General features: G+C 53.0%; 1 protein-coding gene across 1 annotated transcript; it reads left to right on the top strand.

Annotated features, from left to right (window-relative positions):
• The first annotated feature begins 108 nt into the window (after window positions 1–108).
• On the top strand, window positions 109–10,411 carry DOCK6 (dedicator of cytokinesis 6). The gene is made up of 14 exons (XM_021707566.1): window positions 109–290; window positions 1,043–1,182; window positions 1,270–1,439; window positions 4,478–4,638; window positions 4,761–4,943; window positions 5,978–6,104; window positions 6,421–6,505; window positions 6,651–6,747; window positions 6,891–7,025; window positions 8,544–8,696; window positions 8,887–9,045; window positions 9,134–9,234; window positions 9,967–10,159; window positions 10,232–10,411. The coding sequence occupies exons 1-14, from the start codon at window positions 174–176 to the stop codon at window positions 10,409–10,411; spliced, it is 2,001 nt and encodes a 666-aa protein (XP_021563241.1). The 5' UTR covers window positions 109–173.
• The last annotated feature ends 3,086 nt before the right edge of the window (window positions 10,412–13,497 follow it).

Raw genomic sequence — 13,497 nt, 5'->3', positions numbered from 1 at the left:
GTAAGCCGAGTGGGCGCGCCGGGTATGGAGCTGTAAGCGAGTGGGTGGGCGGGGTTTGGGGGCAACGAGGGGGTGATCCTGATGTCACCATTAGCCACTTTTCACCCTCCCCCCACCAGGTGGCCACTCGGCTCCAATCGGCCCCCAACCCCTCGGCCCTGCTGACCCTGCGCATGGAATTCACTCGCATCCTGTGCAGCCACGAGCACTACGTGACCCTCAACCTGCCCTGCTGCCCCCTGTCACCCCCGGCCTCTCCCTCCCCCTCCGTGTCCTCCACCACCTCCCAGGTGGGTTGGCCTGACTTCCACCTCCTCTCCTATGACCTCTCCTCTTACCTGCAGCCCAGTTTCTGTGATTTCCTCTTACAGTCACTTCTGCCCCAGTGGACTGATTGATCCCTTATGTTGGACTTTTTACCTCTGACCTTCACCCCTGACCCATCATTTTGGCAGCTCTGCTCTCTCACTGCTGAATCCTAATTCCCAGACCGGTGTTCCATTTGTCTTTTTTTTTTTTTTTTGAGTTGGAGTCTCACTCTGTCACCCAGACTGGAGTGCAGTGGCCGCTCCCGGTTACTGCAGCCTCGACCTACTGGGCTCCATTGATCCTTCCGCCCCAGCCTTCCAAGTAGCTGCAACTACAGGCACACATTATGCCTGGCTAGTTTTTGATTTATTGTAGAGATGAGGTCTCGCCAAGTTGCCCAGGCGGGTCTCGAACCCGTGGGCTTAGACAGTCCACTCACCTCAGCCTCCCAAAGCACTGGGATTACAGGCTGAGCCACCGAGCCCGGCTCCATTTGTCATTTTTCAACTCTCTGACCTTTGGCCCCATGCCCTCATACCTCACAGATGGGCTAACCCCAACCTCTCATCTCTAGCCTTTAACCTGCATCCCCCTGCCATCACCTCCACATGAGCTAGCCCAGTCTCTCATCTCTGACTCTCGACACCATGATGTTTCTTGCCTCCTAAATGGCTTTCATGGTGGGCAGTCTCTCACCTTTGACCCTTGACCAGTGTCTCCCCCTCTTCCACAGAGCTCCACCTTCTCCAGCCAGGCCCCAGACCCCAAGGTGACCAGCATGTTTGAGCTGAGTGGGCCATTCCGGCAGCAGCACTTCCTGGCTGGGCTCCTGCTGACGGAGCTGGCTCTGGCCCTCGAGCCTGAGGCTGAGGGGTGAGTGCCAGTCCTGTCTGGCCCCAGACAGGTGGGACAATCCGGGAGCCACGTCTGCTCTGTCCTGAATACCCTGCTCCCCCACAGGGCTTTCCTGTTGCACAAGAAGGCCATCAGCGCTGTGCACAGCCTGCTCTGCAGCCATGACACTGACCCCCGCTATGCCGAGGCTACCGTGAAGGCTCGTGTGGCTGAGCTGTACCTACCGCTGCTGTCGCTTGCACGGGACACACTGCCACGGCTACATGACTTTGTTGGTGGGTAGACTGGGGAGGGTTGGTGTCACATTCCAGGGGCTTGGCCACACAAGGCACAGGACAGAAAGGGTGAGAGAGAGAACAGTTAGGGCTAAGAGTCTGGGCAGTAGGATTGGCAGAGCAGGTCCATGGGGCCCTAGGCAAGCCATAACCTCTCTGAACTTCGGGCTTCCCATCTGTAAAATGAGCAAAGTAATAGGACCAAGTACTTCATAGGGTTATGAGAAAACTTGGGGGACTGTTGCACTGATACATTGTCAGCTCACAATAGATGAGAGATGTTATTATACTGTTTATTGTTTTCTGAAAAGAGCAAATCCAGGCGACAAGGCAGTTGGAGCCCCACGTTCCTTCCTTTACCCATTTGTCTGGCAAACACAGGTTGACACTATGGGGACAGTATGACACAGTGGTTGGAGGCACACAGTTGGGATTTGCGGGTTGATTCCTTTCATCAGCTTGGGGAAATTCTCTGTCTTTTGAATTATCTCTTGAATTTTTTTTTCTACCTCATTTTTTCTGGGATTCCGATTACACGTATGTTAGACATTTTGATCATGTCATGCATCCATCATGCTCTGTTTTTCTATTTGTTTTGCTCTCTGTGCTTCAGGTGGGAAATTTTTTACTCATTTGTCTTTGAGTTATATCTTCTGTGGTGTCCAGTCTCCTGTTGACCTCATCCATTGAGTTCTTCATTTCAGATATTATATTTTTCAGTCATAAAGTGTCTTTTTTTTCTTTTAGTAGATCCTAATTCTCTGTTGAAATTCTCCATCTTTGGGCCCATCTCTGCCCATCTTTTTCTCTGACTTTTGTTTTAAAGTCCTTGTTGGCCAGCTTCAACATTTTCATCTGTGTGTCTGTGTCTTGTCTCTTTTTCTCTTATCAACTACATTTTTTTCTGTCTTCTTCCATGTCTAATAGTTTTCTATTATATCCTGGACATTGTACATATAAGAACCCTAGGATAACAGGCTGATCACCTCAGTCCAGGCAGGGATTGAGCTGGGCTGGATCTTTGGTTAGATTCAGTCTGCCTTTTGTTTCAGGAAACTCCAAGGCAAGATCAGTTGTACTTTTCTTGGAAACTCTTCCTTCTCTTGAGATTTCTTTTTGGAAGGATTGAGGATTACTCTTTTTAGGATCATAGATTTGGGAATCAATCTATTGAGGTTAAAATCGTAGCTCTACCCTGGACAAGTCACTTAACTGCTCTGTACCTCAGTTTTCTCTTCCATAAAATTGGAACGATAAAAACATTTACTTCCATAGGGTTGTTGTGATGATTAAGAGTGAACACTGTTTTTTTTTCAGACAAGAGTTTCACTGTGTCACCCAAGCTGGGAGTACAGTGGCACAATCACAGCTTACTGGAGCCTCGAACTCTTGGGCTCAAGTGCTCCTCCTGCCTCAGCCTCCCAAGTAGCTAGAACTGCAAGTGTGCCCCATATCCGGCTAATTTTTCTATTTTTTGTAGAGACATGAACTTACTTTGTTCCCCAAGCTGGTCTCAAGCTCTTGGCCTCTAGCGATCCCGTCTCAGCTCCCTAAAGTGCTGGGATTACAGGCACGAGCCCCCACACCCAGCCAAGTGTGAACGTTTTTTTTTTGAGTTAGAGTCTCACTCTGTTGCCCAGGCTGGAGGGCAGTGGCATACTCATGGCCACCGCAGTCTTGACCTGCTGGGCTCAGGCGATCCTTCCACCTCAGCCTTCCAAGTAGCTAGAACTACAGGCATGCGCCATCACACCTGGCTAATTTTTCTTGACTTATTGTAAAGATGCGTCTCGTCAAGTTGCCCAGGCTTGAACTCGTGAACTCAGGCAATCCTCTCACCTCAGCCTCCCAAAGTGCTGGGATTATAGGCATGAGCCACCACGCCCAAGAATGAACATTTTTTTTTGAGTTGGAGTCTCCCTCTGTCGCCCAGACTGGAGTGCAGTGGCCGCTCCCGGCCACCGCAGCCTCAACCGGCTAGGCTCCGGCCATCCTTCGGGCTCAGCCTTCCGAGTAGCTGGAATTACAGACATGCGCTACCACGCCCGGCTGATTTTTTGATTTATTGTAGAGATGAGGTCTCGCTGCCTAGGCGGGTCTCGAACCCGCGGGCTCAGGCAATCCACTCACCTCAGCCTCCCAAAGGCACGGGATTACAGGCTGAGCCACTGAGCCCGGCTAGAATGAACACTTTTTAAGTGCCTAGGACAGCACCTGGCATGTAGGAGATGCTGTAGGAGCACTAATTGATGCTATAATAATAGCACCAACATTACTATTGTCATCATCATCATCATTGTCATTATTTTTACTATGACTGCTCTGTGGGTCAGGCCATGTGCTAAATGCTGAGTGTATAGCAGTGGTCTGAGCAGATAGACCCAGGCCTTGTAGAGCTTACAGACAGTTGCATGGTTAATGTATCTAATTAGACCAGGCATGGTGGCTCATGCCTATAATCCTAGCAATTTGGGAGGCTGAGGCAGGAGGGTCACTGAGGCCAGGAGTTTGAGACCAGCCTGGGCAACATATGAAGACCTCATCTCTACAAAAAAATCAAAATATTAGCCAGAGATGGGGGCGTGTACCCGTAGACCCAGCTATTCAGAAGGCTGAGGCAGGAGGATCTCCTGAGCCCAGGAGGTCAAGGCTGCAGAGAGCCATGATCGTGCTTCTGTTCTCCAGCATGGGTAACAGAATGAGACCCCAACTCACACACAGACACAAAAATCAAAATTAACAAATTAGCTGGAAATAGTGGCTCACACGTGTAGTCACAGCTACTCGGGAGGCTGAGGTGGGAGGATCACTTGAGCCCAAGAATTTGAGGCTGCAGTGAGCTATGATTTCATCATTGCACTCCAGCCTGGGTGACAGAGTGAGACCTTGTCTCAAAACAAACAAACAAGGAAAAAGTATATTGGTGAGTTCTGGGAGTAGGTAACCAGAGACCCCAAGCTAGTTGGAGCAGGGAAATTGGAGACCGCAGGACAGCATGTGGCAAGGCTTCATTCTCCTTTCCTCGCCGTTCCCTACAGAGGGCCCAGGTCAGCGGTCAAGACTGGCCTCAATGCTGGACTCAGACACAGAAGGCGAAGGGGACATCGGGGGCACCATCAACCCCTCCGTGGCCATGGCCATCGCTGGTGGCCCTCTGGCCCCCGGCTCCCGGGCCAGCATCTCCCAGGGCCCGCCCACGGTGAGTCCCAGACTCATCCTCACAGATGCCATCTGGCTGGGTGAGAGAAAGGATTTTACAAGATGCAGATTTATTGCACATGGAGAAAATGAGAATTAATGTCATCCCCTCTGTGGCCCCAGGCGTCACGCGCAGGCTGCTCCCTCTCCGCTGAATCGAGCCGGACCTTACTAGCTTGTGTGCTGTGGGTGCTGAAGAATGCAGAGCCTGGACTTCTGCAGCGCTGGACCACTGACCTGGCCCTCCCGCAGCTGGGACGCCTCCTGGACTTGCTCTACCTCTGCCTGGCCGCCTTCGAGTACAAGGTTCCAGGGAGCAGAAGGGGGCAAAGGAGTGGTGAGGAGGGCAAGCACAGGGCTTCCCCTGGCTGGATGTGGAGGGGCGGGTGGTCTTCATGTGCAGAGGAGTCTGGGGGCAGAGGGATAAGGTTGGAAATGCCTTCAGAAATAGGATTTGGAAGGTGGAGGCAGGGTGCAGTGGCTTACTCCTGTCATCCCAGCACTTTGGGAGGCCAAGGCAGGAGGATTACTTGAGCCCATGAGTTTGAGACCAGCCTGGACAACATAGCAAGTCCTCGTCTCTACACAAAAAATGAGAAAATTAGCCGAATGTGGTGGTTTGTGCCTGTAATCCCAGCTACCTGAAGATCACTTAAGCCCAGGAGGTCGAGACTGTGACCAGCTGTGATTGTGCCTCTGCACTCCAGCCTGGGCGACCGAGTAAGACCCTGTCTCTAAAAATAATAAATACGTGTACAATAAAAGAATTTGGAGGTCAGATGTGGTGGCCCTATAATCCCAGCACTTTGGGAGGCCAAGGTGAGAGGATTGCCTGAGCCCATGGGGTCAAGACCAGCCCGGCAACTTGGTGAGACCTTGTCTCGACAATAAATTTTAAAAAATAAGCCGTGCTCGGTGGCTCAGCCTGTAATCCCGCTCTTTGGGAGGCTGAGGTGAGTGAATTGCCTGAGCCCGTGGGTTCAAGACCCACCTGGGCAACTTGGCGAGACCTCATCTCTACAACAAATCAAAAGATTAGCTGGGTGTGGTAGCGCGCACCTCTAGTTCCAGCTACTTGGAGGGCTGAGGCGGAAGGATCACCTGATTCCAGCAGTTCAAGGCTGCGGTGGCCATGAGCGTGCCACTGCACTCCAGCCTGTGTGACAGAGTTTGACTCCAACTCAAAAAAAAAAGAATTTGGAAGGTGCTGAGAGCTTAGAGGAAAGGGGTGAATGATGTCTTTGATCCCAGTCTCCTGGGGGTGAGAAAGGAGGTGATCCCGGCTAACCCAGTCTGGACAGAGCAGGGTCCACCTTGAACTGAGTCCTCTGTCCTCCCAGGGGAAAAAAGCCTTTGAGCGCATCAACAGCCTCACCTTCAAAAAGTCCCTGGACATGAAGGCGAAGCTGGAGGAGGCCATCCTGGGCACCATTGGAGCTCGGCAGGAAATGGTTCGCCGGAGTCGTGGTAAGAGGCTGACGTGCCCCCTTCCTCAGCAGCTGCTCCAGGCTCACACCCAAGGGTCCCCACCAGGGGTCTGTCCCCAACCCCTTATCCTCATTTTCCCCAGAGAAAAGCCCACATGTCATCACCATATCCATGGGCCTCAGTGTCCCCATCTGTCATCTGTGTCTCCCCCTGTGTGCATCTACCCGGTGGCTTCCGCTGCACCCAGTGTCCTCATGGGTCACGCCGCTTGAGTACGTGCGTGTCTGTTTCTCCTCCCACTCATGTGTGTCCTTGTGTTTTCACACACATGTGAACGTGCATCCACACGTCTCAGAGAGAAGCCCATTTGGGACCCAGGAGAATGTGCGCTGGCGGAAGAGCGTCACGCACTGGAAGCCGACCTTGGACCGCGTGGACAAGTGGGTGTGGGCGGGAGGGAGTCAGCTGGGTTCAGTCCAGTTTCCAGGGAGCTGGTGCCCTCTGGGCTGCCAGGGGTGGGAGAAAGCCCAGCCATGGCATGGGGTCTCTCCCTGCCTGGCCCCCCCAAGACCTCCTCCCACTCAGGACCAAGGATGAGATGGAACATGAGGCCCTGGTGGAAGGGAACTTGGCGACCGAGGCGAGCCTGGTGGTTCTGGACACACTGGAGATCATAGTGCAGGTAAGGCTTGATCTGGCATCCACCCTGAGCTCAGACCCCACAGTGTATACCCTGTGGTTTTTGACTCCATAATCCTCCTCCTTCCCTACCCCTGCAACTGCCCTAGACTCTAACACCTGGATTTCTGGCCCCCTCTCCTCCAGACGGTGATGCTCTCTGAGGCCCGGGAGAGCATCTTGGGTGCAGTGCTGAAGGTTGTGTTGTACAGTCTGGGCACTGCCCAGAGCGCCCTCTTCCTGCAGCATGGCCTGGCCACCCAGCGGGCCCTGGTGTCTAAGGTGAGCAGCACTCGACAACCATGATTCTTACAATAATAGCAGCTCTAGGCCAGTTACAGTGGCTCACACCTGTAATCTCAGGAACTACGGAGGCTAAGGTGAGAGGATCACTTGAACCCAGGAGTTTGAGGCTATAGCAAGCTATGATCGCACCACTGCACTCCAGCCTGGGTGTCAGAGTGAAACCCTGTCTCTACAAAAAAAAATTAGCCAGGTGTTGCAGTATACACCTACAGTCCCAGCTACTCAGGAAGCTGAGATGAGAGGATCACTTGAGCCCGGGAGGATGAGGCTGCAGTAAGCCATCCTGTACTCTAGCCTGCGCGACAGAACTGTCTCTTTGAAAAAAAGAGGGCTGGGCATGGTGGCTCACGCCTGTAATCCTAGCACTTTGGGATATTGAGGTGAGAGGATAGCCTGAGCCCATGGGTTTGAGAATAACCTAGGCAACTTGGAGAGAACTCATCTCTACAATAAATAAAAAAATTAGCCAGACATGGTGGCACATATCTGTAATTCCAGCTACTTGGAAGGCTGAGGCGGAAGAATCGCCTGCGTCCAGTAGGTCAAGGCTGGGGTGGCTGTGAGCATGCCACTGCACTCAGCCTGGGTAACAGAGTGAGACTCCAAAAAAAAAAAGAGAGTGAGAAAAAAGATTCTAGACTGGGTACCGTGGCTCATGCCTGTAATCCCAGCACTTTGGGAGGTGAGGTGAGAGGATTGCCTGAATCCAGAGGTTCGAGACCAGCCTGGGCAACTCAGTGAGACCTCGTCTCTACAATAAATCAAAAAATTAGCCAGGCGTGGTGGCGCATGCCTGTGGTTCCAGCCCCTTGGAAGGCTGAGATGGAAGGATTACCTGAGCCAGCAGGTCAAGGCTGCAGTGGCCATGAGTGTGTCACTGCCCTGCAGCCTGGGTGACAGAGTGAGACTCTGACTCAAAAAAAAGTAAAAGAAGCCGGGCTCGGTGGCTCAGCCTGTAATCTCGCGCCTTTGGGAGGCTGAGGTGAGTGGATTGCTTGAGCCCACGGGTTCGAGACCTCATCTCTACAATAAAATAAAAAAATTAGCCGGGCGTGGTAGCGCACGCCTGTAATTCTGGCTGCTCGGAAGACTGAGGCAGAAGGATCGCCGGAGCCTAGCAGGTCAAGGCTGCAGTGGCCGGGAGTGGCCACTGCACTCCAGTCTGGGTGACAGAGTGAGACTCCAACTCAAAAAAAAATAAAAAGTAAAAGAAATAAAAATACAAAGAAAAAACAGTAGCTCGTTCATTGAGCGCCTACTGTGTGCTCAGCAATTCCATGTGATGAGGCTCTTGCCACAGTTTACAGGGGAAAGAAGCAAGCATCAGAGGGGCTAAGTCCCTCGTCTGGGGTCCCCCAGGTCTGATGCCAAAGCTACTGTGCTTGGCTGTAAAGGACAGGGTGCACACAGGTGCCCCTGCCTGAGTAGGCCCCACCTGGGACCTTCTGAGCCCAACGGGAAGGGGCTTGGATGTGTCTGTTGGATCCCCGGCAGTTCCCGGAGCTGCTTTTCGAGGAGGACACAGAGCTGTGTGCTGACCTGTGCCTGAGGCTCCTGCGACACTGCGGCAGCTGCGTGAGTGCCATCCGCACACACGCCAGCGCCTCGCTCTACCTGCTCATGCGCCAGAACTTCGAGATTGGCCATGTGAGTGAGATGGGGGCGTGGCTCGTGCATGGTGCTGGCCCGGGGTCTCTGCGCAGAGGGAGGCAAGGGGCCGTTGCTGAGCTGTCAGGACAACTGAGGGGTAAGGATGCGGCAGCCATGCTGGCAGGTCTGGCAGGCCCTGACATGAAGTCTGCGGTCTAAGTCTCACGGGTCCCCTCTCTCCCCTCAGAACTTTGCCCGCGTGAAGATGCAGGTGACCATGTCGCTGTCGTCCTTGGTGGGGACGGCACAGAACTTCAGCGAGGAGCATCTGCGACGGTCCCTCAAAACCATCCTCACCTACGCTGAGGAGGATGCGGGGCTGCGGGACAGCACTTTCGCAGAGCAGGTGACACCTGCCAGGCCCGCCACCCCGCCCTGGGACCCCCGGCCCCGCCTCCTGGCCCCATTCACCTCCCGCGCCCTTTTGGCTCCAGGTCCAGGACCTGATGTTCAACCTGCACATGATCCTGACTGACACGGTGAAGATGAAAGAGCACCAGGAAGACCCCGAGATGCTCATCGACCTCATGTACAGGTGAGGGGGGCGGAGCCAACACACGACCGGTAAGGCAGGTGAGTGGGTGGGGAGTGCACGTCTGAGGAGGTGAGGAGGGCTCAGGTGAGCAATTGAGAGAGTCAGGGCAGGTGAGCGAACAGGTAAAGAGGGGACCGGAGAAACATACAGGTGAGGATGACAGGTGAGGACAAGTGAGAGGGATAGGGAGGTGCTCACAGGTGAGGGATGATGTGTCAGGGGACAGGCCACTGGAGCAGAGGCAAAGGACATTTAGTCAGCAGTCATGAGTGGGGACTGGGAGGCCACGTGACAGAGGTGGAGAGGCAGACAGGTGCATGGATGAGGTGGTGCACAAGGAAGGGGAGCCGTGAGTTTGGGTGACTGAAATTTCCACAGGCAGGAGACTCATGAGCAGGGGACAAATGAGAAATGCCAGGTGGGAAAGGGGCAGATGGAAAGGCAGATGAGGAGGCAGACAGGTGAGGGATGGATGGGTGAGACAGGTGAGGGGATGGACAGGCGAGTCAGGTGAGGGATGGAAAGGTAAGGAGATGGATGGGTGAGGGAATCAACAGGTGAGGAGACAGGTGAGGGGATAACCAGGTGGGAGAAAGGGGAGAGGGGTGCAGGTGAGGAGACTGACTGTCCATGACCAGGTATCAGGGTAACCACTGAAGGGGAATGGGCAGGGGGTGGGTGGAGAGGACCGGTCGAGCCCCCTCCTCACATCCTCCCACTCTGCTCGGCCAGGATAGCCCGGGGCTACCAGGGCTCACCAGACCTGCGGCTGACATGGTTGCAGAACATGGCGGGGAAGCACGCAGAGCTGGGCAACCACGCGGAGGCTGCCCAGTGCATGGTGCATGCGGCCGCCCTGGTAGCGGAGTATCTGGCCCTGCTGGAGGACCGACGCCACCTGCCCGTGGGATGCGTTTCCTTCCAGGTGAGTGGCTGTGGGGGCTGGCGGGGCTGCTCTTGGGGGGCACTGGGGTCTGAGCCACCTCTCTTGCCCCAGAACGTCTCATCCAACGTGCTGGAAGAGTCTGCCATCTCTGATGACATCCTGTCGCCCGACGAGGAGGGTTTCTGCTCTGGGAAGCACTTCACGGAGCTGGGGCTGGTGGGGTTGCTGGAGCAGGCGGCCACCTACTTCACCATGGTGAGGCCTGGGACCTGCCCTGGGAGGGGGGCATGAGCTGGGGAGGCATCAGATCTGAGGCCCAGACCCTTCCAGGCTGGGGGTTTAGAAAGGACACGTTGTCTCACTCCTCTAATCCCAATGTTTTGGGAGCTGAGGTGGGAGGATCACTTGAGTCCATGAGTTTGAGGCCAGCCTGGGCAATATAGGGAGACCCTGTCTCTACAAAAAAATTTTAAAATTAGCTGGGTGTGGCGGCACATGCCTGTAGTTCCAGCTACTCAGGAGGCTAAGGTAGGAGGATCACTTGAGCCCAGGAGTTTGAGACCAACATGGGCAATATAGCGAGACCCTGTCTCTACAAAAAAATTTAAAAATTAGCTGGGTGTGATAGCACATGCCTGTAGTCCCAGCTACTCAGGAGGCTAAGGCAAGGATCACTTGAGCCCAGGAGTCAAGGCTGCAGCAAGTTACGATTGCACCCCTGTACTCCAGCCAGGCCCACAGAGTAAGACTCTTATCTCGAAAAAATTAAAAGCCAGCAATCTTGCCATCATCTCCACAGGTATCCCATGTGTGACCCTCACTGATAAAAACCCTTTAACAAAATCCCTGTCCCGGGTGGACACATTGACAGTATTCCTTCTTAGTGTTCCACCCCAGTCTGTTTTCAGACGTTCCAAGTCATCTCAGGATCTGTAAAGGGTCCACAGTGGTTGTGGCTGATATGTGTCCTAAATCTCTTCTATTTTTCTTTTAAAAATACTTTTTAAATTAATTTACAGGTATGATCCCCTGCCCCCAGCCATTAAAACCTTTTTTTTTTTTTTTTTAAGATATGGGGTCTCACTATCTCACTATGTTGCCCAGGCTGGCCTTGAGGTCCTGGGCTTAGGCAGTCCTCCCACCTCAGGTTTCTGAGTAGCTGGGGTTACAGGCAATAATTAACTTAAACTTTTAGAGCAGTTTTTGGTTCACACAACATTGTGTAGAACATACAGACAGTTTCCAGGTATCCCCAGACCCCATGTGTGCTCAGCCTCCCCCAGGGACATCATCTCAAACCCTAGTGGCACATTTGTTAGAATCAATGAAGCAACATTGACCATCACTGTTACCCAGGGTCCACAGTTGACGTTGGGGCTCACTCTTGGGGTTTTACATTCTGTGTGGTTGGACAAATGCATCATGACACATATCCACCACTAGTGTATCATACAGAATAGTTCACTACCCTAAATATAAGCATGTTTTTTGTTTCTTTTTAAAAATAGCGATGGGGTCTTTTATGTTGCCAAGGCTGGACTTGATCTGGGCTCAAGCACTTCTCTTACCTCAGCCTCCTGAGTAGCTGGGACCACACGTGCCACTGTGTCCAGCTAATTTTATTTTTTTGTAGAGATGGAGTCTCACTATGTTGCCCAGGTTGGCCTCTAACAACTGGCCTCAAGTGATCCTCCTGCCTCTACCTCCCAAAGCATTGGGATTACAGGCATGAGCCACTGTGCCCAGCCTTAAGTCTTGAACCCCTGGACTCAGACAGTCCTTCCACTTCAACAACAACAAGAAATCAGGGATTGGTTCTCAGTTACCCCTCTTAGAAACAAAGGTTTTCAAAAAAAAAAGAAATAAAGGTTTTCTGCATGTCTTGGCCGGTCGATGCCCGTTAGATTTTCCTCAGTGGTAAAGGGCTTTCTCCTCCAGTTTGCTTGCTTGCATGAAGACAGTTGATCTCTTCTGCATTGGACTTGCAGGAGGCCTAGGGCCTTTGTTCCTTGGGCTTTGTGGTTTATGTGGAACCGGTTGTGTCCCTGTGATGTCACTTACCTGTTTCTCAGTTCCTCACATGTTGAGGAACTGGGAGTTACACCTGGGACCCAGTTATAGTCAGGGTCAGATTCAAGGTCGGGTGTTGCAGTGAGATTTCTGCTATGGTGCCAGCCCCTCTGCTGATGTTGTTTTCATTTTTGTTTTTCTGCTGGAGTCTCAGAGACAAAGGACTCAGGGGAAGAAGCCAGAGATAGGACATGGACCTTCTGAAAGTCGGTCAGCAACATGGGAAGACTCTTGCGGTGTGCCAGGCTTTGTGCTGGCAGGGGGCAAGGGACACCCCCGTGTGGCTATTACCACATGCCAGGATGGGGCTGGGCAACATGGGCCCGTGTTTGGGTCCTGGGGAACTCCACCATATCTCTGAGGCTGTTTGCCCTCTGAGAAATGGAAGAAAAAAAGAATGTCTCCTCCCCTCAGGGAGGGAACACAGACAGTAAAAGGCAGTTGGATATGGTACCCTTTCCATAGTTTAACAGCTGGTTAAAAGTAGTGAGGGGCCGGGCGCAGTGGCTCATGTCTGTAATCCCAGCACTTTGGGAGGCCAAGGCGAGAAGATTGCCTGAGTCCAGAGGTTCAAGACCAGCCTGGGCAACTTAGCCAACCTGAGCCCAGCAGGTGGAGGCTGCAGTGGCCATGAGCATGCTGCTGCACTTCAGCCTGGGTGACAGAGTGACCCCAACTCAAAAAAAATAGTAGCGAGGGGCCGGTCCCACGACTCACACTGCAATCCCAGCACTTTGGGAGGTTGAGGTAGGAGGATTGCTCGAGCCCAAGAACGTGAGACCAGCCTGGGCAACGTAGCAAGACCTTGTTTCTTCAGAGCATCAGAAAATCACTTGAGTGTAGTGGTGCAGGCCTCCAGTTCCACAGCTACTTGGGAGGCTGAGGTGGGAGGATCATCCGAGCCCAGAGGTCAAGGCTGTGGTGGGCCGTGATCATGCCACTGCACTCCAGAATGAGTGGCAGAGGGAGACTCTGACTCAAAAATTAAAATAAAGAAAAGTAGTGAAGGGCCAGGCATAGGGGGTCAGGCCTGTAATACCAGCTACTAGAGAGGCTGAGGTGGGAGTATCACTGAGGCCAGGAGTTTGAGACCAGCCTGGGCAACATAGCAAGACCTGGTCTCTACGAAAAATAAGACTAGCCTGGTGTGGTGGCATGTGCCCATAGTCCCAGCTACCCTGGAGGCTGAGGTGGAAGGATTGCTTGAACCCAGGAGGTCGAGGCTGCAGTGAGCAATGATCACACCGTTGCACTCCAGCCTGACAGAACAAGACCCTGCCTCAAAAAAAAAAAAAAAATGTGAAGAC

This window comes from Carlito syrichta, unplaced genomic scaffold (assembly GCF_000164805.1).
Source record: "Carlito syrichta isolate Samal-C Ts95f unplaced genomic scaffold, Tarsius_syrichta-2.0.1 Scaffold120496, whole genome shotgun sequence".
Taxonomy (NCBI): Eukaryota; Metazoa; Chordata; class Mammalia; order Primates; family Tarsiidae; genus Carlito; species Carlito syrichta.
This window is presented reverse-complemented; position numbering and strand designations above follow the sequence as displayed.

Coding starts and splice junctions, on each gene's coding strand:
- DOCK6 (XM_021707566.1), top strand. CDS start 174: ATGGAATTCACTCGCATCCTGTGCAGCCACGAGCACTACGTGACCCTC. Junction 1,440..4,477: donor ACGGCTACATGACTTTGTTG/GTGGGTAGACTG, acceptor CGTTCCCTACAG/AGGGCCCAGGTCAGCGGTCA. Junction 4,944..5,977: donor TGGCCGCCTTCGAGTACAAG/GTTCCAGGGAGC, acceptor CTGTCCTCCCAG/GGGAAAAAAGCCTTTGAGCG.